This window comes from Arabidopsis lyrata, assembly GCF_000004255.2.
Source record: "Arabidopsis lyrata subsp. lyrata unplaced genomic scaffold ARALYscaffold_1, whole genome shotgun sequence".
Taxonomy (NCBI): Eukaryota; Viridiplantae; Streptophyta; class Magnoliopsida; order Brassicales; family Brassicaceae; genus Arabidopsis; species Arabidopsis lyrata.
In genome coordinates this window covers 6419854-6441284 of record NW_003302555.1, presented here as the reverse complement: position 1 = coordinate 6441284, position 21431 = coordinate 6419854, and the positions used below count along the sequence as shown (strand labels likewise).

General features: G+C 41.4%; 6 protein-coding genes and 2 long non-coding RNA genes across 10 annotated transcripts; 4 read left to right on the top strand and 4 right to left on the bottom strand.

Annotated features, from left to right (window-relative positions):
* Positions 1 to 408: 408 nt before the first annotated feature.
* LOC9328915 (ABC transporter G family member 35) lies at positions 409 to 5869 on the top strand. Its single transcript, XM_021014401.1, has 9 exons — positions 409 to 1561; positions 1644 to 1774; positions 1930 to 2322; positions 2406 to 3275; positions 3372 to 3525; positions 3603 to 3680; positions 3761 to 3867; positions 3946 to 4787; positions 4879 to 5869. Exons 1-9 carry the CDS (start codon positions 730 to 732, stop codon positions 5804 to 5806), a joined length of 4335 nt encoding a protein of 1444 aa, XP_020870060.1. The 5' UTR covers positions 409 to 729; the 3' UTR covers positions 5807 to 5869.
* A 437-nt stretch (positions 5870 to 6306) lies between these two features.
* LOC9326156 (pinin) lies at positions 6307 to 9138 on the top strand. Its single transcript, XM_002892806.2, has 10 exons — positions 6307 to 6468; positions 6552 to 6647; positions 6739 to 6804; positions 6891 to 7058; positions 7143 to 7259; positions 7382 to 7453; positions 7847 to 7930; positions 8031 to 8131; positions 8425 to 8509; positions 8592 to 9138. Exons 1-10 carry the CDS (start codon positions 6391 to 6393, stop codon positions 8985 to 8987), a joined length of 1263 nt encoding a protein of 420 aa, XP_002892852.1. The 5' UTR covers positions 6307 to 6390; the 3' UTR covers positions 8988 to 9138.
* Positions 9139 to 9242: 104 nt separating this feature from the next.
* Positions 9243 to 10427, bottom strand: LOC9326155 (fasciclin-like arabinogalactan protein 19). The gene has a single exon (XM_021011358.1). It carries the CDS (start codon positions 10135 to 10137, stop codon positions 9400 to 9402), a length of 738 nt encoding a protein of 245 aa, XP_020867017.1. The 5' UTR covers positions 10138 to 10427; the 3' UTR covers positions 9243 to 9399.
* Positions 10428 to 10773: 346 nt separating this feature from the next.
* Positions 10774 to 13105, bottom strand: LOC9326154 (protein DETOXIFICATION 13). Of its 2 annotated transcripts, none has more exons than XM_002890046.2 (7): positions 12779 to 13105; positions 12138 to 12682; positions 11979 to 12065; positions 11839 to 11895; positions 11495 to 11733; positions 11087 to 11292; positions 10774 to 10995 (listed from the first exon to the last, which is right to left on the bottom strand). In XM_002890046.2, exons 1-7 carry the CDS (start codon positions 13046 to 13048, stop codon positions 10951 to 10953), a joined length of 1449 nt encoding a protein of 482 aa, XP_002890092.1. In that variant the 5' UTR covers positions 13049 to 13105; the 3' UTR covers positions 10774 to 10950. The 2 variants fall into 2 exon arrangements, with proteins under 2 accessions (XP_002890092.1, XP_020867014.1); XM_021011355.1 differs by having other exon boundaries at positions 10826 to 10995; positions 12847 to 12930.
* Positions 13106 to 13204: 99 nt separating this feature from the next.
* Positions 13205 to 14747, top strand: LOC110224697. The gene is made up of 2 exons (XR_002329194.1): positions 13205 to 13374; positions 13844 to 14747. It is a non-coding gene; the product is annotated as an uncharacterized LOC110224697 (long non-coding RNA).
* LOC9326153 (protein DETOXIFICATION 12) lies at positions 14623 to 17001 on the bottom strand. The gene is made up of 7 exons (XM_021011354.1): positions 16595 to 17001; positions 15942 to 16486; positions 15776 to 15862; positions 15640 to 15696; positions 15289 to 15527; positions 14921 to 15126; positions 14623 to 14831 (listed from the first exon to the last, which is right to left on the bottom strand). The coding sequence occupies exons 1-7, from the start codon at positions 16865 to 16867 to the stop codon at positions 14787 to 14789; spliced, it is 1452 nt and encodes a 483-aa protein (XP_020867013.1). The 5' UTR covers positions 16868 to 17001; the 3' UTR covers positions 14623 to 14786.
* Positions 17002 to 17187: 186 nt separating this feature from the next.
* LOC110224696 lies at positions 17188 to 18833 on the top strand. 2 transcript variants are annotated; one of them, XR_002329193.1, is made up of 3 exons: positions 17188 to 17738; positions 18132 to 18236; positions 18333 to 18833. It is a non-coding gene; the product is annotated as an uncharacterized LOC110224696 (long non-coding RNA). The 2 variants fall into 2 exon arrangements; XR_002329192.1 differs by having other exon boundaries at positions 18104 to 18236.
* LOC9328914 (protein DETOXIFICATION 11) lies at positions 18721 to 21135 on the bottom strand. Its single transcript, XM_002890044.2, has 7 exons — positions 20754 to 21135; positions 20095 to 20639; positions 19928 to 20014; positions 19792 to 19848; positions 19460 to 19698; positions 19077 to 19282; positions 18721 to 18986 (listed from the first exon to the last, which is right to left on the bottom strand). The coding sequence occupies exons 1-7, from the start codon at positions 21009 to 21011 to the stop codon at positions 18915 to 18917; spliced, it is 1464 nt and encodes a 487-aa protein (XP_002890090.1). The 5' UTR covers positions 21012 to 21135; the 3' UTR covers positions 18721 to 18914.
* Positions 21136 to 21431: the final 296 nt, after the last annotated feature.

The following is a 21431-nucleotide window of genomic DNA, read 5'->3' as shown; positions in this document are numbered from 1 at the left end:
TGAGTTACTTTTGACATTAGTAAGTTGTAGTAAGTAACCAAATAACTAAGACTAGTTAATTTCTTACATAAGTCCTCGTTTTTCTATACCTGTTCTGCACTAATCACTCCCCTTATTCGTATCACTATTGCAATCTCTTTCATACGTTTCTGAATCCGTTAGTCTTTATTAATTTTTAAAAAGTTACCTGCTCTATTGTTTACAACAGAAGGTGTGGAAACTGGAAAGACAAAACAAATCAAGCCAAAAAGACAACCTGTCTACATCATTTAGCACCAACCTTATACAAACGTATTAATCAAATATTTAACTCGTGTATGATTGACTAGGCATCCTTCATTTCCCACATGGGCCATCCTGTTAAAAGATGTTTCATTATTGCATGGATTACTATAATAATCACAACAATTTAAAGGCACAATCAAGTGGGGGATTTTGTTTATTGTTTTTGTTGGAGATTGTGATAAAATAACAGAGAGCACCAGAGGGAGCTTGCAATAGTCATTGTCCCTTATTTATCCTCGTCTCTTAATTACTCTTTTCTCTCTCAATCTTGCAGAGGCACTGACAAACACACCATCTTTGCTTATCTTTGCTCTGTTTTCTTCAACCAAATATATATATCATCAATTTCTACTCACGTATGGATCCTATCAGCCTATAGTCTAAAAGAAGAAGAAGCACTTAACTTAGTAGAATCAAGATCAAGATTCATAATTAGATCTAAAGATGGATTACGATCCAGCTCATGCTATGAGCAGAGGTGGGAGTATGCGGCAAACCATAAGTCGTAGTGTAAGCAAAGCAAGCAGAAACATGGAAGACATATTCAATACAAGCTCTAGACGAACCAAATCCGTCAACGAAGACGAAGAAGCTCTCAAATGGGCTGCCATCGAGAAACTCCCTACCTACAGCCGTCTCCGCACCAGTCTCATGCCCGAACTTGGCGAAGACGACGTCTACGGTAACCAAATCCTCAACAAAGAAGTTGACGTCACGAAGCTCGACGGCGAAGAACGTCAGAAGTTCATCGACATGGTCTTCAAAGTCGCCGAGCAGGACAACGAACGGATCTTAACCAAACTGAGGAACAGAATCGACAGAGTTGGGATCCAACTTCCGACAGTGGAAGTGAGGTACGACCATTTGACTGTGAAAGCTGACTGTTACACCGGTGATAGATCACTTCCTTCGCTTCTTAACGCCGTGAGGAACATGGGAGAAGCTGCTCTAGGCATGATCGGAATTAGGCTTGCCAAAAAAGCTCAGCTCACTATTCTCAAAGATGTTTCAGGGATAGTCAAACCTTCAAGGATGACACTTTTGTTGGGTCCTCCCTCTTCGGGGAAGACCACACTTTTGTTGGCTCTTGCCGGTAAACTCGACAAGTCTCTTGACGTCTCTGGGGAGGTAACCTATAATGGTTACCGCCTCAACGAGTTTGTTCCCATCAAAACCTCTGCTTACATTAGTCAGAACGATCTTCATGTTGGTATCATGACTGTTAAGGAGACTCTTGATTTCTCTGCTAGGTGTCAAGGCGTTGGTACCCGTTACGGTATAATCTTAGACTCTTAGTCAACTAAATCTTGATTTTTTTTGTTGGTCGCATTGAGTAATCTTACTTGTAACTGATGCAGATCTTTTGAATGAGTTGGCAAGAAGAGAAAAAGACGCTGGGATTTTCCCGGAAGCTGATGTTGATTTGTTCATGAAGGCCTCTGCTGCTCAAGGTGTCAAGAGTAGTCTCATCACTGATTATACTCTCAAAGTGAGCCCCTCTCAACCTTAAATACATAATTGTGTTGATTAAAATGAAACATGATAGTAGCTTAGTTACATACATAATCTTTTTTCTAGCTATTGTCCTAATTATGATTATTAACTTTAAAAGCTTCTTATGGAAAAAGTTTTATTATGAAACAGATTCTAGGGCTTGACATTTGCAAGGACACTATAGTAGGAGATGACATGATGAGAGGTATTTCAGGAGGTCAGAAGAAGCGTGTGACAACTGGGGAGATGATCGTTGGACCTACTAAGACTCTGTTCATGGATGAGATATCCACTGGGCTTGACAGCTCCACGACCTTCCAAATCGTGAAATGTTTGCAACAGATTGTTCACCTCACAGAAGCCACTGTGCTCATATCTCTTCTCCAGCCTGCTCCTGAGACGTTTGATCTATTCGATGACATAATCCTTTTGTCAGAGGGACAGATTGTGTACCAGGGACCTAGAGACCACATTCTAGAGTTCTTTGAGAGCTTTGGGTTCAAGTGCCCTGAAAGAAAAGGAACAGCTGATTTCTTGCAAGAGGTACATATATATAGACCTGTCTAGCTTGGTATTAATATTTTGATCCGAAAATTACTTACAAATTACATGTACGTGTGGAATAGGTTACCTCTAAGAAAGATCAAGAGCAGTATTGGGTTGATCCAAACAGACCATATAGATACATTCCAGTGTCGGAGTTTGCCAGCAGCTTCAAGACATTCCATGTGGGAAGTAAACTATCTAACGAGCTATCAGTACCATTCGACAAGTCTAAAAGCCACAAAGCAGCTCTAATGTTTGACAAATACTCAATCAAGAAAACAGAGCTTCTCAAAAGCTGTTGGGACAAAGAATGGATGCTCATGAAGCGAAACTCCTTCTTCTATGTCTTCAAAACCGTCCAAATCATCATCATAGCCGCAATTACGTCAACCCTTTACCTTAGAACTGAAATGCACACAAGGAACGAGATTGACGCCAACATCTACGTCGGATCACTGCTATTCGCAATGATTGTCAACATGTTTAATGGTCTTGCGGAGATGGCTATGACGATCCAGAGACTTCCCGTGTTCTACAAGCAAAGGGATCTTTTGTTTCATCCACCATGGACATACACGCTTCCCACTTTCTTGCTAGGGATTCCAATCTCCATCTTTGAGTCAACAGCATGGATGGTGGTGACATATTACTCCATAGGATATGCACCCGATGCGGGCCGGTTCTTCAAACAGTTCTTGATTATTTTCTTGATCCAACAAATGGCTGCTGGGATATTCAGGTTCATTGCATCTACATGTAGAACTATGACCATAGCCAATACCGGCGGTGTACTGGTTCTACTAGTCGTGTTCTTGACAGGAGGTTTCCTTCTTCCTAGAGGTGAGATTCCGGTTTGGTGGAGATGGGCTTATTGGGTATCCCCTCTTTCTTACGCTTTCAATGCCATCACCGTCAATGAATTGTTTGCTCCTAGATGGATGAATAAAATGGTAATTCTTCTTCTTCATTTTTCTCATCTCCCCAAGTCATCACCAGCCTACACTTGTAGCTTATGAATTTTTTTTTTGTTGGGTGAAAAAATGCAGTCTGCCAACAACGCAACGAGGTTGGGAACAAGTGTGCTTAATATTTGGGATGTATTTGATGATAAGAACTGGTACTGGATAGGAGTTGGAGGCTTGCTTGGTTTTACTGTCATCTTCAACGGCTTTTTTACATTGGCACTTACTTATCTAGACCGTAAGTTTCTTTTGTGTTTAATTTGATTCTGTTTTTGTTGTCACCGTAAGTTACTTATATATGTATCATGACAACAGCCCTTGGGAAGGCACAAGCTATACTTCCAAAAGAAGAAGACGAAAAGGCTAAACAATCAGGCCGCAAAGCTGGATCCAGTAAGTGTTTCTTTGTATAAGAATTTATATAACATATTAAGAACCTTAACTCTTTAATCTTACTAATATTGGAAAAACAGAGGAGACTGAGATGGAGAGTGTGAGTGCCAAGAAAGGGATGGTTCTTCCTTTCACTCCTCTAGCCATGTCATTTGACGATGTTAAATACTTTGTTGACATGCCTGCGGTAATCTTTTAAAACCTAGTTAAATTTTGTTTTATTATTATCATCAACAAAAAAACTCATATAAACTGTATGGTGCAGGAAATGAGGGAGCAAGGAGTTCAAGAAACCAGGCTGCAACTTCTAAAAGGAGTGACAAGCGCGTTTAGGCCAGGAGTGTTGACGGCGTTAATGGGGGTAAGTGGTGCGGGTAAGACAACTTTGATGGACGTTTTGGCCGGAAGAAAGACCGGTGGATACATAGAAGGAGATGTAAGAGTATCTGGATTCCCAAAGAAACAAGAGACATTTGCTAGAATCTCTGGTTACTGTGAACAAACAGACATTCACTCTCCACAAGTTACAGTAAGAGAATCACTTATCTTCTCTGCTTTCCTTCGCCTTGCTAAGGAAGTAAGCAAAGAGGATAAAATGATGTTTGTGGATCAAGTGATGGAATTAGTGGAGCTGGTGGATCTGAGAGATGCAATTGTTGGTTTACCGGGGGTCACGGGTCTTTCCACCGAACAGAGAAAGAGATTAACAATCGCGGTTGAGCTTGTGGCTAACCCTTCAATCATCTTCATGGACGAGCCAACTTCAGGGTTGGATGCTAGAGCAGCTGCGATTGTGATGAGAGCTGTGAGAAACACAGTGGACACAGGGAGAACTGTTGTGTGCACCATCCACCAACCGAGCATTGATATCTTTGAGGCGTTTGACGAACTACTACTAATGAAGAGAGGAGGACATGTGATCTACTCTGGTCCCTTAGGCCGAAACTCTCACAAGGTTGTTGAGTACTTTGAAGCCTTCCCTGGAGTGCCAAAGATTCCGGAAAAATACAACCCGGCCACTTGGATGCTGGAAGCCAGCTCCCTTGCGGCTGAGTTGAAGCTTGGAGTTGACTTTGCTGAGCTATATAAGGCTTCAGCCTTATGCCAGTAAGTGAACACAACAAAAAATATATAATTGCTAATGATGTGATGATGCCAATTCTAACTAAGTACTAACATATGAATTGTTCTGACACAGGCGGAACAAGGCGCTGGTGCAAGAACTAAGTGTGCCTCCCCAAGGCGCGACTGATCTCTACTTTGCGACACAGTTTTCACAGAACACATGGGGACAATTCAAATCATGTCTATGGAAGCAATGGTGGACTTACTGGAGATCTCCAGACTACAACCTTGTCCGGTTCATCTTCACATTAGCAACATCTCTCATGATCGGCTCTGTCTTCTGGCAAATCGGAGGTAAGAGATCAAACGTACAAGACCTGACAATGGTGATCGGAGCTATCTACGCAGCAGTTGTATTCGTTGGTATAAACAACTGCTCGACAGTACAACCAATGGTGGCAGTGGAACGGACAGTGTTCTACAGAGAAAAAGCAGCTGGGATGTATTCAGCTATACCTTATGCTATCTCCCAGGTGACTTGTGAGCTACCTTATGTCTTGATTCAGACGACATACTATTCTCTTATCATCTACTCTATGATTGGATTCGAGTGGAAAGCTTCCAAGTTCTTGTGGTTCATCTTCATCAATTACTTCTCCTTCCTCTACTGGACCTACTACGGCATGATGACAGTTTCCCTCACGCCTAACCAACAAGTTGCTTCTATCTTTGCATCAGCCTTTTATGGTATCTTTAACCTCTTCTCTGGATTTTTCATCCCTAGACCTAAAATTCCAAAGTGGTGGGTTTGGTATTATTGGATCTGCCCTGTTGCTTGGACCATATACGGTTTGATCACTTCTCAATACGGTGACGTTGAGACTCCCATTGCTCTCCTTGGTGGTGCACCTGGCCTCACTGTGAAACAATACATTAAAGATCAATACGGTTTTGAATCAGACTTCATGGGACCTGTCGCCGGAGTACTAGTTGGCTTCACTGTCTTCTTTGCCTTCATCTTCGCATTTTGCATCAAGACCCTCAACTTCCAGACTAGATAACCACTCTACACTCTGTTTTCTTGTGAAACATTTCTTGCAATAAAGATCTTTGCTTCCTTTTTTTTTTTTTTTTTCTCTTAAACTGAGTTTATTTTTGTTCTAATGTAAAAAATATTCATCAAGAAAAAACCTTTTTAGAAATAAAAGTTGCAACTCAAAACAGAGAAGAAGTGGGAGCTAATCTGAATGTTATGAAACTTGGGAATTGGCATAACTACATGTCACAGCTGTGTACTGCGTTATGAAAATATGGACATGAATTCTTTTTTTTTTTTTTTTTTTTTTGCCATCTGAGTATTATTGATATAAAAAACATGAATTCCTTGTATAGATTATTAATCGTCTTTACTTATTATTTTTCACATTATATTTTTTGATCTTACTACATTCAAAAACATAGAAGAAAAATTTTATTTTCAGAAAATTTGTTTTAAAATTAAATTTTATACATATAGTTAAACTTTTTAAAATAAGATTTTTGGTTTCTTAATGGCTTAGTGAAGTAAAAGCCTTTTAAAGCCCATAACAAGATTTTGGTTACTTCTTCTAAGGGTTTCGAGCGAAATTTCTGAGCAGCGGCGACGATGGGAGACACCGCCTTGGAGAAGACAGCCGAAGAGCTACGGCATGAGATCGATGAGCTTCACCGTCAACAGCGCGAGGTACTATCTCTACCACAATCTCATTCTCAGTTTACAAATCTCTGTTGATGGCGATGGTTTAATTGATTCTCTATCCTGATCAGATTACGGAGAGGCTTCGTGACCCTCGTGGACTCCGCCGTGGAGGCTTCTCAAGCGTCGTTCCTCGCAACCAAGGCCGTAGAGGCTTTCCTCGACCTGTAAGTTTTCTCTTCTCCTTTATTCTCTTTCTCTCCTTTGGGATGAATCAAATTGGGGTAATTGATTATCGGATTTTGTGTGTATTTGAAGGCGGAGAGGAATGACGCAGAAGACGAGCCTCCTGCTAAACGGAGATTGTCTTCCGCCGTTGTTAAGGTAATTTGTGTTCGGAAAGTAATTGCATTCTCATTGATAGATCGTCGGAAGTGGTTTAGTTTCTTAACTTTAATGGGAAACTTTAGGTCGACGGTGAAGATGTTAGTAAGGATGGAGAATTGCCAGTTGATGGCAATGGAACCCAGGTTTTAGTTGGTGAAAACGGGACTTCTGATCAAAGTGACAAGAAGCTATCTGTTCATCATCGTGGAAGTTGGTCCCAGAGAGATGCAGAACAACGAGGGACCAAGAAGGTAAATAAATCCCACGCAGATACTCTTTTTATGAGAAAGAGGCGACTGTTTACTCAGTGGTCGTTGTTATTGTGCTCTTATCAGGGTTTCGAAGCTTTTGCATTACCGGAGCCTTCACCAAGGGTTTTACCTAAGAATGAGGATCCTAAACTGGTTAATAGGAACAGAAGAATGCTGGGGAATCTTCTAGGAACTTTGGAGGTATTTGTTGAGAATCACATGAACCTCTTGTCTCATGGATTAGCTTGATTCATGTTAGAATTGTCGTTATTTTTCCAAGTTATCTTAATCTCACTCGTCTACGTACTTTCCTCCTTTTGCAGAAGTTCAGAAAAGAAGATAAGCAGCGTTCTGGAACAGATGCATACGCCCGACGGACTGCAACTCTGCAAAGGGTAAGCACACACTTCATATTCACTTGGCTTCTTTCATGAACCAAAAAACAAGATATGAGATATTTTACGAAGCTGTTGCTGTTTAGTGAGGGAAACGCCATGTTTTCGTACTTGGATTGATAAACTTCATCTTCTAATCCAAGACAGCATCTTCGTTCAGTTTCTTTTTATTTGAGTAGCGTCGTAGTGAAGCCTAAATCTATCTAGATATGAGTTTTTAAATTGGAATTGGGTCTCTTTCTCTTTAATTTGAAGATAATAATAATACTGCTAAGATGTTAGATATAGGTATCATTATATGTCCAGTTAGAAGTGCGCTTATTCCTTAACTTCATCTTTAGTACTACAATGCACTAACAGTGTTTGTTCATTGTATCTCTCCTACTCTTATAGGCTGAGGAAAAAGCTCGTGAAGAAAGTGAACGACTGAGGCTGCAGGAGCGTGAAAATTTGACTGAAAAGAGGAGAAGAGATCTTGTAAGTGGCCAGCTCAAGTTTTTTTCTCTTTTGCATACAATGCCAAATGGCAGTCTTGTGTAGTAAAGATCTGATATACTCAATTTAACTGGTCAATCAGACTCTTCGAGCTCGTGTTGCTGCTAAAGCAGAACAAAAGAAGTTGGAATTGCTTTTCCTTCAGTGGAGTGAGCACCAAAAGAAACTTACCAATTTTATAAGGTAGTGTTGAGTTGCTGTTACTGCGCGTGCTTTAGTTCCATAGCGTACCTTTACTTACTCTGCATGATGAAATTGCTAATTGCTATGTATTTGATTTTGCAGGTTATTTTTTATTTCGGTCCAAAAAGTGTGCATATTGACAATTATATAGAGGCAAAGATAAGTTTCCATTCACGTGCATACAAAGGCAATGTTTGGTGCTTTATGGCCTGACATAGGTAGAAATTGCTAGCTGATACAAAGTTTCTGTCAAAACTTATTTTATTTGATTTGCATGTGGACGGGTGTTTCAGGACTAAAGCAGAGCCACATATATACTATGCACTAGTGAAGCCTTTGGAAGAAGATACAAGTGAGGTGGAGAAACAGAAAGAGCAGGTAAGGTTTTGTAGTTTGTAAATGAATGTTTTGACATGCATGCTATGGGTATTGATATGTGACTGGTGAGGTGTTGACGCAGACATTCTTAGAATGGAAGGCGGCAAGGAGACAAGAAGTGAGTGAGTATCAAAAGGAGATAGAAGAGCAATGTCTGGGAAATGTTGAGAAAGAGCTGGAGAGGTGGCAAAACGCACGGAAGGCGAGGAAATCAAACAACGAGGGTATGAATTTGCAGGAAACAATGGACAAGGAATTAGAGACACATAGGATGGAGCACGGGCCAAAGAAGAGAAAGATACCTGGAGGAAATGAAGAGGAAGAAGATGAAGTAGAGGATATCAATGGTGGAGAGGATGAAATGATAATGGATGATTTGCTGGAGGAGGGAGGAGATGGAAACATCAAGGAGGAAGTGGCAACTGATACAGTAAAAGCAGAAGCAGTGAAGGAAGACATTAAACCTGAGGTTGTCTAAGTCATATAGTATGTTTGTTCTTGAAATGTGGTGGATTTACTTTGCGAGTTATAAAACTGGTCAAATCTATTTTGGAGCGGTGTAAGTTGGAATTTTATGGTAATTTGTAGGAAAGATTTGCCTTTCTGCTATAATTTGTTTTGTTTATCTACTAGTAGGCTCGCATCGGTTACTTCCGCTTGCTAGACCGTCTACACTGGCATAATCACTGAAAGATTGTATTGGTACAAGTCGGTTTAATTCGGTTCAAAACTCTTTGAATCAATCTGCATTAAGAAATTCCGGAGATTACATTTCACATTTCAATCAAAAAGGAAGGACTCTTTTTGACCAAAAAAGAAAGAAGAAAAGACTCTTTTGACTTTACAAGGACACGTGTTAGGTGTTTTACAGAGATCACGACACGTGTACATCAAAAGCCGTTATTCCTCCCATCTAACGGACCTCCTTCATCGCCTACGATGAAATCTTCTCCCCACGACGGCGATGGTGAAACTTCCTCAACAGTCGGCGACTCCGCTGGTGAAAGATCCATAAAGGCGAAGTAAGGCTCTGGTGCCGGTGAAAATCTTGAACCTAAAAACCACGGTGACTCTGCCAGTGCCGCCGAATCCTCCACGAGACGATTGGGAGACGAAGGGGCGGTGAGGGGAAGAAGATCGGCGAGACCGTGTACGGCAATATGTTGACCATCGAACAAACCAGGGAGGAGAAGTTGAACACCGTCGAGAAAAATGGAGTCGTTGGAGGAAGAAAGCTTAGTGAGAAGGAGGCGATGAGATGGGAGAAGCGTCGGGATAGAGGAGGCGTTGGGGAGCGATCGGAGATCGGAGAGTGAGAGGCGGAGCGGTACGGAGTGGAGGCGGAGAGTCGAAACGTAGAAGGGAAGAGAATGAGTCATGTCGAGAGCGAAGAGCATGGAATCGGTGGGGGCGAAGAGAGTGAGAGACTCGTCGGAGAGTAGATCGAAGAGGAGATCGGAGGTGATGATGGCGTTGGCGAAGAGAGCACGGCCTCTGACGCGGAGGACGGCGATGGCTCTTTCTAACTCTTCCAAAGGAACGCCAGTCGAAGGATGAGGAAGACAGAGGATGATAAGAGCTCCGAGAAAGATGGCTCTGAAACAAGAAGCACTCGAGATGTTCGCCATTTTTGTGATTTTTGAGGTCGATGAGAGTAAAATGGAAGAAGAAGAAGAAAGAAAAAAGCGGTTATGATTTGGTTTTATAGGGGATGCGAATCTTGGGAGGTTCTGGATTCTGTTACAGTCCAAGAATTATCATTGGGTTTAAGTTTTTTTTTTTCCGCGCTTCCTAAAATGCTAGATTTTAAATTTGAGCTTAATATATGTCTAGTGTTATCTGCTTATAAACTGAAATAACACAAAGGCCTATGAGGATGATATCAGAAGCTTCATGGGTTCCTCTATTCGAAAGTAAATCGCAGTGTTAAAGTTGAATGAATTGTTCATCTACGTTATGCTTTACTTGACACTAGGGGTGCCTTTAAAACCTTGTTACCAAGATTCAGGAGCTTTTACATGTTCGGAGACTTCGAGTATTTCAGTTACTCTTGCAAGAAGTAGGACTAGTGACAGGTGATGAGATGCTCTCAATTTGGAGATATGAGGTGGTTGCAGTTGCTGTACTCAATCTATCACTACCACTTGTTGGTCTCTACTTGGATGGGTGGTGAATTTGATAATTATTCTTTCTTGTAGGGAACACATAAAAGGCTCCTTTTGCATCTTTTTTCCGTGGAAAGGTATATCTGAATGTTCTTGAGATGTTCAAAATTAAAGATTGATGAAGGATGCTTATTACTACTGATGAAAATTATGCAGTATTATTACAACAAGACCTTTCACTAGCCACAAAGTAACATTCACCAATTTGTCTGCTACAAAAATGGTAAAACCGGAGGAACATATAGTCTCTATAATCTTTAGCTGTTCTGCAGCGCCTTACGTTCCATAGGCCAAAGCCATTCGCTTCCTCGCTTCATCGGCCTAGACTTCAAATATGCATCCAATTGAACATCACTATGTTTGTTTCACAACAGAAACAAGTCATGAAGAAGAAGGAAAGAAAGAAAAGGACCTGGTTTTTCCAGTTTGTGCAGCCTGTGACAAGAGCCAGCAGAAGAGTTTGCAGAAGGGCACCGGCTTGGATTCCGATCCAAAGGCCAACCCCTTTCAGATGAATCCAGAAGGCTAAAGATGCAGCAATGGGTATCCTCCAGAGATAGAAAGCTCCTAAGTTTATGTAAGCCCCTATCTGTTGCCATCCGCATCCCCTTGCAATACCTGCAAACCATCAAACGACTGTTAAGAGTGGCAAAAAGAGTAAAACTTTGGGATATCTTTGTAACTTTGACACAGGACTAAAACACACAACAGGAATAGACATGAAGACTTGAACCTGTGTTGCCCTACCTGGAGGAAAAGAGGGTAAATAGTATCGATAGTAGCTCGTGTTTGAGTAAAAAAATGGGAACAAGTCTCGAACCTGAGAGAACCCCTTGTAAACCGTCCAGTATGAGAGAAATAGAGACCAATGGAGCCATCTTTGCAACATAGTCGATGGTATCCTTGTCACTGCTGAAAACATGGCCGAAAAGATTCCTGCCAACTAATAGAGAAGTACTCAATATCAATGTCTCCATTACCGCAAGACACATTGCTGCATAGACCACAATATGTGCTGCTCGAGAGTTTCCAGCTCCTAATTCATTTGAGATTCTTGTGCTGCACAAGAAAACATGCATTTGCTTATGAACATGAAATAATATGATTTCCTCTGTATGCTTCAGCTCTTATGTACTGCATATAGTTGGTGACTGAAGCTCTAACCTTGCTGCTGCTGCAATCGCAAGATGTATCGAATAGACTGTCGCAGTTGTTTGGAGACTGCTCATAGTATGAATAACATTATGTCTTGGCTAATTCAAGATTGTGACAAGAAATGGAAAGATGCAAAGATGAGTACCTACCAGACAGAGAGCACAGAAGTCTCCAGTTGTGGGTTGGGTAAGAGACCAGAGAGTAATATTATGAGTTCGTATGACCACCACTCCAGGCTGCAACCCAAGAAAGAGTTTTTAACCAAAATGTGGAGGCATTGATAAGTGAAAAGACACAGAGTGAAGTACCAAATCATAGCCGCAGAAGGCAGAGCATATTTGAAGAACTCTCCAATGCCATGGAATATCTCCATGGAGAGTGGTGCTCGTGTCTCAGAACAGGCAGAGGAGTAACACATGAAAGATCCAAGGATAATGGTATAGAGACAGTTTGACAAACTGAGAGCTAAGGCTCCTCCAAGATTACCAAGCCCTGACTTGTAAACCAAAAGCCAGCAGAAAGGAACGTGGAGACAGAACACAATACAAGAGGTGATGAGGAGAGGTGTAATCATGCTCTGGTTTTGGAAGTAGCGAGTGAGCGGCTGTAGAACAGCGTAAGCAAACAGTCCTGGGATGAAGCAGGCAGCATATCTGCCGGCTTCGTGAGAAATAGAAGGGTCTTGGCCAAGGAATACAAGAAGCGTTTCCATGTTTAACCATATGAGAGTGAGAGGGAGACACACTAATGCAAGACAGAACATGGCAGTGTAAGCCTGAACTCCTACTTTCCGATAGAGCTTAGCTCCATAAGCTTGACCGATCAAAGTATCTAAGGCACATGACAATCCTACCTAGCATCAAAAATTAAGAAACAAGTGACGAGGGGATGCAACTTGTTAACTAGTAACAGATAGAGATAAAGAGGGGAGAAGGAAGAGAAAACAGACAATGAAGCTGAAGCCAGTGACGTTGCAGAAAGAGGAAGCGAGAGAGGCACTAGCGAGGGAGAGATTACCAAGGTGACCAACCATAACCATTGAGATGATCTGCAACATGAACTGAGCGGTAACAACAGCCGCCATAGGAGCGGCGAAGCAGAGAAGCCTCTTGAGTTCAACGGTGAATGATCCGTCTGGCAGATCTCTCCATGTCACGTTCTCAACTCTTTCCACCGGCAGCAGCAAGCTAGTTTTGGAGGTGCTCTCTGCGTCTCCCATGGCGAACAGCTACTACACAGCCTAGCCGGAGGGAGATATAGAGAGTGTTTGTGTGTCATATGTTAATAGTGAAATGTGTTTATGTTTATCAAATCAATTAGTAAAATGTGGGGCCTTGTTTTGTAGTAACACATTGGTTATGCTTTAAATTTGAACTGTGTTCATAATTTCTCTACAGCTCAAAGTGGTTGGGAAGAAGATAAATGATATCTTGAGTGTCCACGTGACAAAATAGTCCACGTGTCACCCTATTGCTATCCCGATTCACTCCGTTCGACTCCACCATCTCCGATTGAACCTACCGATGCGGTTTGATCTGTAATTAGGTGAGGGCTTTGTCCACTACCTCGTTGGTTTGCTAAATTAGTCTCTTTTTTTCCAAAGTGTGATCGCTCCTTTCTTAGCTATATGAGCCTTTATGATTTTCATCACTGTTAGGTAGCTCCTCTGGATTCCAAAATCAAACAGATTAGTAGCACCAATGTTCTTGTTCGTTGATGTAATCTATGAAAATTGAGGATCTTGTTCTCTATGCTTTGCTACAGCCTATAGTTGTGTGTTATGGCCATTGATAAAATGCAGTTATGTGCAAGAGTTTTGCTGTGCACTGAAATAGACATCACCTGAGACCCAATTGAGCTAGAAAAAATGTCCTGATTTAGCAACTGTTCAGGGTTTTCTGATTACTACTTTCCTTCATCTTTATTTGCTTCTTGAATTTAGAGTTTGGATTGGTAAATTGGTCTGTGCTAGTTCCTAGTTGCAATTTCTAATTTTGATATGTGATTTCTTCAGATTTTGGTTGACATTGTTGGTGAAGCACACCAAATTCTTGCTTGATCCATCAGAGAATGAAGTTGGTGATCGGATAATTGCATTATTGCAACAGGGGACGATATTTGACAACTTGCAGCGACAGCACCAAACTTAAAATATTCTCCAGGCAGCTACTAGACTTGGTATAGCTTCTTCTAGATCAGCTCTGGCAAAGAGAAGTGCTTCAAGAACTCATTGACAGGGCAGTGAAAGAGAAGAAAATCGGAAGGAGTCAATTTGTGGCTTACCTCTTGCATATCATGAGAAAATACTCCAGTCTATTCTGCAGTGAAATTTTGGACACCATGTTCCCTCACTGGTCTATAAGCCCATGGAGAGTAGGGATTCAGGAGAGATGCCCATTCCACCAGAAGTACTGAGGTGTCATTATTGCCTCTGGACAGACTTAATGAACGGGTTTGTATTGGGATTGGTTCAGTGATGAACAACTCTTTGCCCCAAGACTCAGCAGCAACTCTGTGTTATGTTCTAATTGACACTCAGGGTGCCTTTAAAGCCTTGCTCCAAGATTCATGATTCAATTTGGTTTGTTAGCTTGAACAGGTTTCGGGTAAATCAGTTACTCTTGAGAGAACTGGGACTAGTGACAGGACATGAGATGCTGACAATTTGGAGAAATGTGGTGGTTGTAGCTGCTCCATCATACCGTTGCCTCTTGGTCTCTGCTTGGATGGTCAACCTCACATTTCAGTGAATCTAATCATTATTCTTTGTTATTGAGAACACAGAAAAGGCTCTTTTTGGATAACCATGCCCTGTTATTAGCGGCTACCACTAGTCCAAAAGTAACATACAGTACAACAATTTGACTGCTAACAACAGAGTAAAATCGGAGGAACATATGGTCCCTCTAATTCTCAGATGCAAAGTTCTGACTCAGTAAGTGCTGTTCTGCAACGCTTTACGTTCCATAGGCCAAATCCATTCGCTTCCTCGCTTCATTGGCCTAGAGTTCAAATATGCATCCAATTCAATATCTTTATGTTTATTTCACAATGGAAACAAGTCATGAAGAAGGAAAAAAAGAAAAAGGACCTGGTTTTCCCAGTTTGTGCAGCCCGTGACAAGAGCAAGCAGAAGCGTTTGCAGAACGGCACCGGCTTGGATTCCGATCCAAAGGCCAACACCTTTCAGATGAATCCAAAAGGCTAAAGATGCAGCAATGGGTATCCCCCAGAGATAGAAAGCTCCTAAGTTTATGTAAGCTCCTATATGTTGCCATCCGCATCCCCTTGCAATACCTGCAAACCATCAAACGAAGATTAGGAGTGGCAGAAAAAAGTAAAACTTTGGGATAGCTTTGACACAGGACTAAAACTCACAACAGGAATAGTGACCTGTGGAGGAAAAGAGAGTAAACAGTATCTTGTGTTTGAGTAAAGAAATAAGAACAAGTCTCGGACCTGAGAGAACGCCTTGTAAAGCATCTAGCATGAGAGAAATAGAGACCAATGGAGCCATCTTTGCAACATAGTTGATAGTTTCCTTGTCACTGCTGAAAATGTGCCCGAAAAGATTCCTGCCGACTAATAGAGACATACTCACTATCAAAGCATCAATAACTGCAAGAGACATTGCCGCATAAACCACGATATGTGCTGCTCGAGAGTTTCCAGCACCTAACTCATTTGAGATTCTTGTGCTGCACAAGAAACATCCGCTTATGAACATGAAACCATATGATTCCTTGCCATGAACAGCAAATATGCTTCAACATTATTTATGTACTGCATAGTGGTGACAAAAGCTCTAACCTTGCTGCAGCTGCGATCGCTAGTGGTATCGAATACATTGTCGAAATTGTTTGGAGACTGCCCACAGTTTGAATAACATTATGTTCTGGCAAATCCAAGATTGTGAAAAGAAATTGGAAAATGTAAGGAGGAGTACCAGACAGAGAGCACAGAAGTCTCCAGTTGTGGGTTGGGTAAGAGACCAGAGAGTAATATTATGAGTTCGTATGACCACCACTCTAGGCTGCAACCCATAAAAAGAGTTTTTATCAAAAAATGTGGAGGCAATGAGAAGTGAAAAGGAACAGAGAAAAGTGAAGTACCAAATCATAGCCGCAGAAGGAAGAGCATATTTGAAGAACTCTCCAATGCCGTCGAATATCTCCATGGAGAGCGGGGCGCGTGTCTCAGAACAGGCAGAGGAGAAGTACATGAAAGATCCAAGGAAAATGGCATAGAGCCAGTTTGATAAACTGATAGCCAAGGCTCCTCCAAGATTACCAAGCCCTGAATTGTAAACTAAAAGCCAGCAGACAGGAACGTGGATACAGAACACAACACAAGAGGTGATGAGTAGAGGTGCGATCAAGCTCTGGTTTTGAAAGTAGCGAGTGAGAGGCTGTAGAACAGCGTAAGCAAACAGTCCTGGGATAAGCCAGGTAGCATATCTTCCGGCTTCGTGTGCAATAGAAGGGTCTTGGCCAAGGATCAAAAGAAGCTTTTCCATGTTGAACCAAATGAGAGAAAGAGGGAGACACACTAATGCAAGACAGAACATGGCAGTGTAAGTCTGAACTCCTAGTTTCCGATAGAGCTTAGCTCCATAAGCTTGACCGCTCAAAGTATCTAAGGCACATGACAACCCTATCTAACACACCAGAGGCAAAAAGTAACAATCAAGTGATGAGGAAATGCTCAAATTCAATGGTTATAATAAATGTGGCAATTTAGAGGGAAAAAGGAAGAGAAAACAGACAATGAAGCTGAAGCCAGTGACGTTGCAGAAAGAGGAGGCGAGGGAGGCGCTAGCGAGAGAGAGATTGCCGAGGTGACCAACCATCATCATTGAAACGATCTGTAACATGAACTGAGCGATAACAACAGCAGCCATAGGAGCGGCGAAGCAGATAAGCCTCTTGAGTTCTACGGTGAATGAACCATCTCGCAGATCTCTCCATGTCACGTTCTCGACTCTCTCTACCGGCAGCAGCAAGCTATCCTTAGTGGTGGTGCTCTCTGCGTCTCCCATGGCTAAATGCAGAGAGATAGAGAGAGAGAGAGAGAGAGAATGTAAAACTGTAAATTTGGGTAATTTGTGAGGAAAGGGTCAAACAAAGGCGGTGAGTGATATTTGTGATTTGCCTGCATGTCCTCGTTCGACGAAATTTTCCAAACCCAAATAATATGTATCTTTGGCTTAGATTCAATGAAATATTTAATTAATATGCATCTCGGTTTTTGCTGCTACAAATCTGTATTTGACCTTTTTATGATCCACACTTTTTTTTTTTTTTTTGGGTAATAATATGTATTAGTAATTCCATTGAAAACATGGATGCGAAGCTGGTAAAGTTTCTTGGAATTTTCCTCAAAAAATATTGAGAAATGCTGGTCCATTCACGAAAGTTTGTTTTGGTTTCTTCTCTTTTAGAGTACACAAGTGGTCGGAAAGAAGATAAAATAATGATATCCTGATCGTCCACGTGTCAAAACATATGAACAGAATCAAATTAAGTGCATAGCTAAAATAAAAAAAAAAAAAGTCAACGTGACACTGAGGGATTGAATTTGGCTTGACACTGTTGGATTTTGCAGTTTCCAGTAATGCTGTCAATTTGGAGATATGCGTTGCAGCGGGCCAGCAGCTGTATTAACTTCTTCGTCTCTACTTAGGTTCTCAAGCTCACAGACAGCTGAATTTGATCGGTGAACACGGAAAAGGCTCCGTTGGCATCATTTTCTGTCCAAGGTATTATCGGTGACCGCTAGTCCAAAAGTAACATAGAAAGATGTGGCTGCTACTAAAATGGTAAAACAACCGGAGGAACCTATGGTCCATGTAATCTTTATATGCAAAATTCTGACTCGAGGATAATTTGTTCGCTGCTAGCGATACCAAGGTGCTCATAAATGATATGTTTCATTCAGCACTCTTTCACTAATATTCCTGTCAGTAGTTGTTGGAATCAAATGAAACACATAGGGGCTCTGCTTAGTATGTTATCACGTTATTTATGTTTGGTTTGGATTGCTTTGTTTTTGATGTCAAGGAACTTTTTACCTTTGATCCATCGCCCTGTTAATTTTAAGAAATTCTTGTGTTGAGGGAGTACTTGGTAATCTTGGGGATGGTTAGTTCTTGAGTTGAAAATATTAGTGGCTTTTATGTAGTCTTTTTTTTTCTTCCTTTTTTGGGATTCCTGTTCTTGTTCTTTGATGTAATTCATGTAATTTGTTGGTCTTGTTTCTCTATGCTTTGCTAAAGTTATCTTCCCGTCGTTGGAAATTGCAAGACCTCAGAGTAAAACCGGATTCAAGCCTTGTGTTCGTTACATATTTCACTTGTGAAAGCAAAGAACATTCTTCAACACTGTTTTGAGTGTAGCGAACTTTACTTGGTGAATTTCTCTTTATCTTACTTTCTTTGAATATGTATTCTCTATTGTATTGTGGTCTCTTGAATTCCTCCGTTTTCTTTTTATCCTTGTAAACAGGCCATCATTGGGGATGCTGTACTGAGAATGCAAAATCTGCACTTATCAATAGTCTTAGACGCGTGGAGGACATTGTTAAGGTTCTATTGAACATCGTGTTCATGCGTTTGGGCGTCAACTATGGAAGTTTGGTTTTATCAACTATAAGCCCAAGAACAGTAGGAAATCAGGACAGATGGGGATTCCACCAGAAGAACTGAGGTGTCCCATATCTTTGCAGATTATGTGTGATCCTGTCATTACTGCTTCTGGACACACTTATAAACGGGTCTATATCGAGAAACGGGTCTAGCCCCAAGACTCAGAAGCAGCTCCCACATCTTTCCCTGACTCGCAACTACTGTGTTACTGGTCTGATTGCTAGCTGGTATCAGCAGAATGAGATCACTTATTTTCTGTCCAAAGTATTTCTGACCAACCAGAATAAAGCTTCATCGAAACAACGATTGCTGAGGGGTGTATCATGGTATTATTACAAAATAGACCGATTATTCACGGCTACCACTAGTCAAGCAGTAACATACAACGATTTGGCTGCTACCAAAATGGTAAAACCTGAGGAACATCTGTGCCCCCGTAATCTTATAAGGGAAGTTCTGACTCTGTAAGTTCTGATTCATGGGCCACAGCCATTCGCTTCCTCGCTTCACGGGCCTAGAGTTCAAATATGCATCCAATTGAGCATCGATATGTTTATTCCATAATAGAAACATATCATAAAAGACTAAAAGCAAAGGAAAGGACCTGGTTTTTCCAGTTTGTACAGCCTGTGAAAAGAGCCAGTAGAAGAGTTTGCAGAACGGCACCAGCTAGTATTCCAATCCAAAGGCCAACACCTTTCAGATGAACCCAGAAGGCTAAAGATGCAGCAATGGGTATCCCCCAGAGATAGAAAGCTCCAAAGTTTATGTAAGCCCCTATATGCTGCCACCCGCATCCGCTTGCAACACCTGCAAACCAACAAACGAGGGTTAGGAGTGGCAGAAAAGAGTACAACTTTAATTATCTTTGACACAGCACTAAAAAGTGCACTTTGACCTGTATTGTATTATGTGGAGGAAAAGAGAGAACATAGTATTTCGACACTAGCATATGTTTGAGAAAAGAAATAGGAACAAGTCTCGAACCTGAGAAAACCCCTTGTAAACTGTCCAGTATGAGAGAAATAGAGACCAATGGAGCCATCTTTGCAACATAGTCGATGGTTTTTTTGTCACTACTGAAAACATGGCCGAAAAGATTCCTGCCGACTAATAGAGATGTACTCACCATCAATGCATCCATTACTGCAAGAGACATTGCCGCGTAGACCACAATATGTGCTGCTCGAGAGTTTCCAGCACCTAATTCATTTGAGATTCTTGTGCTGCACAAGAAATATCCCCTTATGAACATGAAACCAGAACAAAAAGTATACTTCAGCATTTATGTACTGCATAGTGGTGACAAAAGCTCTAACCTTGCTGCAGCCGCGATCGCTAGTGGTATTGAATAAGCTATCGAAAGTGTTTGGAGACTGTGCATAGTACGAATGACATTATGTTTTGGCAAATTCAAGATTGTGACAAGAAATGGAAAGATGCAAGGAGGAGTACCAGACAGAGAGCACAGAAGTCTCCAGCTGTGGGTTGGGTAAGAGCCCAGAGAGTAATATTACGAGTTCATATGACCACCACTCTAGACTGCAACCCATAAAACAGTTTCCAACTAAAAAATTTAGAGGCAATGAGAAGTGGAAAAGGAACAGAGAAAGGTGATGTACCAAAGCATAGCCGCAGAAGGAAGAGCATATTTGAAGAACTCTCCAATGCCGTCGAATATCTCCATGGAGAGCGGGGCGCGTGTCTCAGAACAGGCAGAGGAGTAGTACATGAAAGATCCAAGAAAACTGGCAGAAACCCAGTACGATAAACTGAGAGCCAAGGCTCCTCCAAGATGACCATGCCCTGACTTATAAACCAAAATCCAGCAAAGAGGAACATGGAGACAGAACACAACACAAGAGGTGATGAAGAGAGGTGTGATCAAGCTCTGGTTTTTGAAGTAGCGAATGAGCGGCTGTAGAACGGCGTAAGCAAACAGTCCAGGGATGAGCCAAGCAGCAAATCTTCCGGCTTCGTGTGCAATTGAAGGGTCTTGGCCAAGGATCACGAGAAGCTTTCCCATGTTGAACCATAGGAGAGAGATAGGGAGACAAACTAATGTAAGACAGAACATAGCCGTGTAAGTTTGAACACCTAGTTTCCGATATAGCTTAGCTCCATAGGCTTGACCGCTGAGAGTATCTAAGGCAGATGACAATCCCATCTAGCATCAAAAAGTAAGAATAAAGTGATGAGAGGATACAATTTCCATGGTCTGGTAGCTAGTAACAGATATAAGTGCGTCAATTTTAGTGGAAAGAAGGAAAAGGAAACAAACAATGAAGCTGAAGCCAGTGACGTTAGAGAAGGAGATGGCGAAGGAAGCGCTAGCGAGGGAAAGATTACCGAGGTGTCCCACCATCACCATTGTTATGATCTGTAGCATGGACTGAGTGATAACCACGGCAACCATAGGAGCCGCAAAGCAGAGAAGCCTCTTGAGTTCTGCGGTGAAAGATCCATCTTGCAGATCTCTCCATGTCACTTTATCAACTCTGTCTACCGGATCTGTGGTGGAGCTCTGTGCGTTTTGCATGGCTAGAGAGAGAGAGAGAGAGTTGAGATTTGAAACTGAAAGTGGTGTCAGTCTGAAGTACTACTGTCTGCTTTTTGGTGCTTGGTTACGTGTTATATTCTTTAGATGTCACTTGGCAAAATCATTAGATATCTTGGCCAAAGGTAGGGAGTGATTACTGATGTTGGCTCTCTGCGTTTTCTTTTTTTAATATGCATATTGCAAACTATTTTCGATGATATTTTTCTTCTACATTGATGCCAATTATTGTTTATCATCATCGTAAGAAAGTTTGAATACATATAGCAATGTTGTTGGTTATATATTTTTAGTAATATTAAATATATCAATAGACAATATGTATGCGACTTTGTATTCTTAATCACTGTAATTCCAATATTCCATTGATTTGGACAAAATATATTTCGTAATAATTACATG

Bases quoted from the DNA above. Each gene is read 5' to 3' on its own strand.
- LOC9328914 (XM_002890044.2), bottom strand. From the start codon at position 21,011: ATGCAAAACGCACAGAGCTCCACCACAGATCCGGTAGACAGAGTTGAT. The intron at 19,849-19,927 runs GTACTCCTCCTT...TACTATGCACAG, and splicing joins ACTTCTGTGCTCTCTGTCTG to TCTCCAAACACTTTCGATAG. The intron at 18,987-19,076 runs GTCCTTTCCTTT...TTTGAACTCTAG, and splicing joins GTACAAACTGGAAAAACCAG to GCCCGTGAAGCGAGGAAGCG.
- LOC9326153 (XM_021011354.1), bottom strand. From the start codon at position 16,867: ATGGGAGACGCAGAGAGCACCACCACTAAGGATAGCTTGCTGCTGCCG. The intron at 16,487-16,594 runs GTCTGTTTTCTC...CTGGTGTGTTAG, and splicing joins TCACTGGCTTCAGCTTCATT to ATAGGGTTGTCATGTGCCTT. The intron at 15,528-15,639 runs GTTAGAGCTTTT...TTTCTTGTGCAG, and splicing joins GCGATCGCAGCTGCAGCAAG to CACAAGAATCTCAAATGAGT.
- LOC9326156 (XM_002892806.2), top strand. From the start codon at position 6,391: ATGGGAGACACCGCCTTGGAGAAGACAGCCGAAGAGCTACGGCATGAG. The intron at 6,469-6,551 runs GTACTATCTCTA...TATCCTGATCAG, and splicing joins TTCACCGTCAACAGCGCGAG to ATTACGGAGAGGCTTCGTGA. The intron at 7,260-7,381 runs GTATTTGTTGAG...CTCCTTTTGCAG, and splicing joins ATCTTCTAGGAACTTTGGAG to AAGTTCAGAAAAGAAGATAA.
- LOC9326155 (XM_021011358.1), bottom strand. From the start codon at position 10,137: ATGGCGAACATCTCGAGTGCTTCTTGTTTCAGAGCCATCTTTCTCGGA.
- LOC9328915 (XM_021014401.1), top strand. From the start codon at position 730: ATGGATTACGATCCAGCTCATGCTATGAGCAGAGGTGGGAGTATGCGG. The intron at 1,562-1,643 runs GTATAATCTTAG...TAACTGATGCAG, and splicing joins AGGCGTTGGTACCCGTTACG to ATCTTTTGAATGAGTTGGCA. The intron at 3,276-3,371 runs GTAATTCTTCTT...GAAAAAATGCAG, and splicing joins CTAGATGGATGAATAAAATG to TCTGCCAACAACGCAACGAG.
- LOC9326154 (XM_002890046.2), bottom strand. From the start codon at position 13,048: ATGGGAGACGCAGAGAGCACCTCCAAAACTAGCTTGCTGCTGCCGGTG. The intron at 11,734-11,838 runs GTTAGAGCTTCA...TTTCTTGTGCAG, and splicing joins GCGATTGCAGCAGCAGCAAG to CACAAGAATCTCAAATGAAT. The intron at 11,293-11,494 runs GTTCGAGACTTG...GATGGTTTGCAG, and splicing joins TTTACAAGGGGTTCTCTCAG to GTATTGCAAGGGGATGCGGA.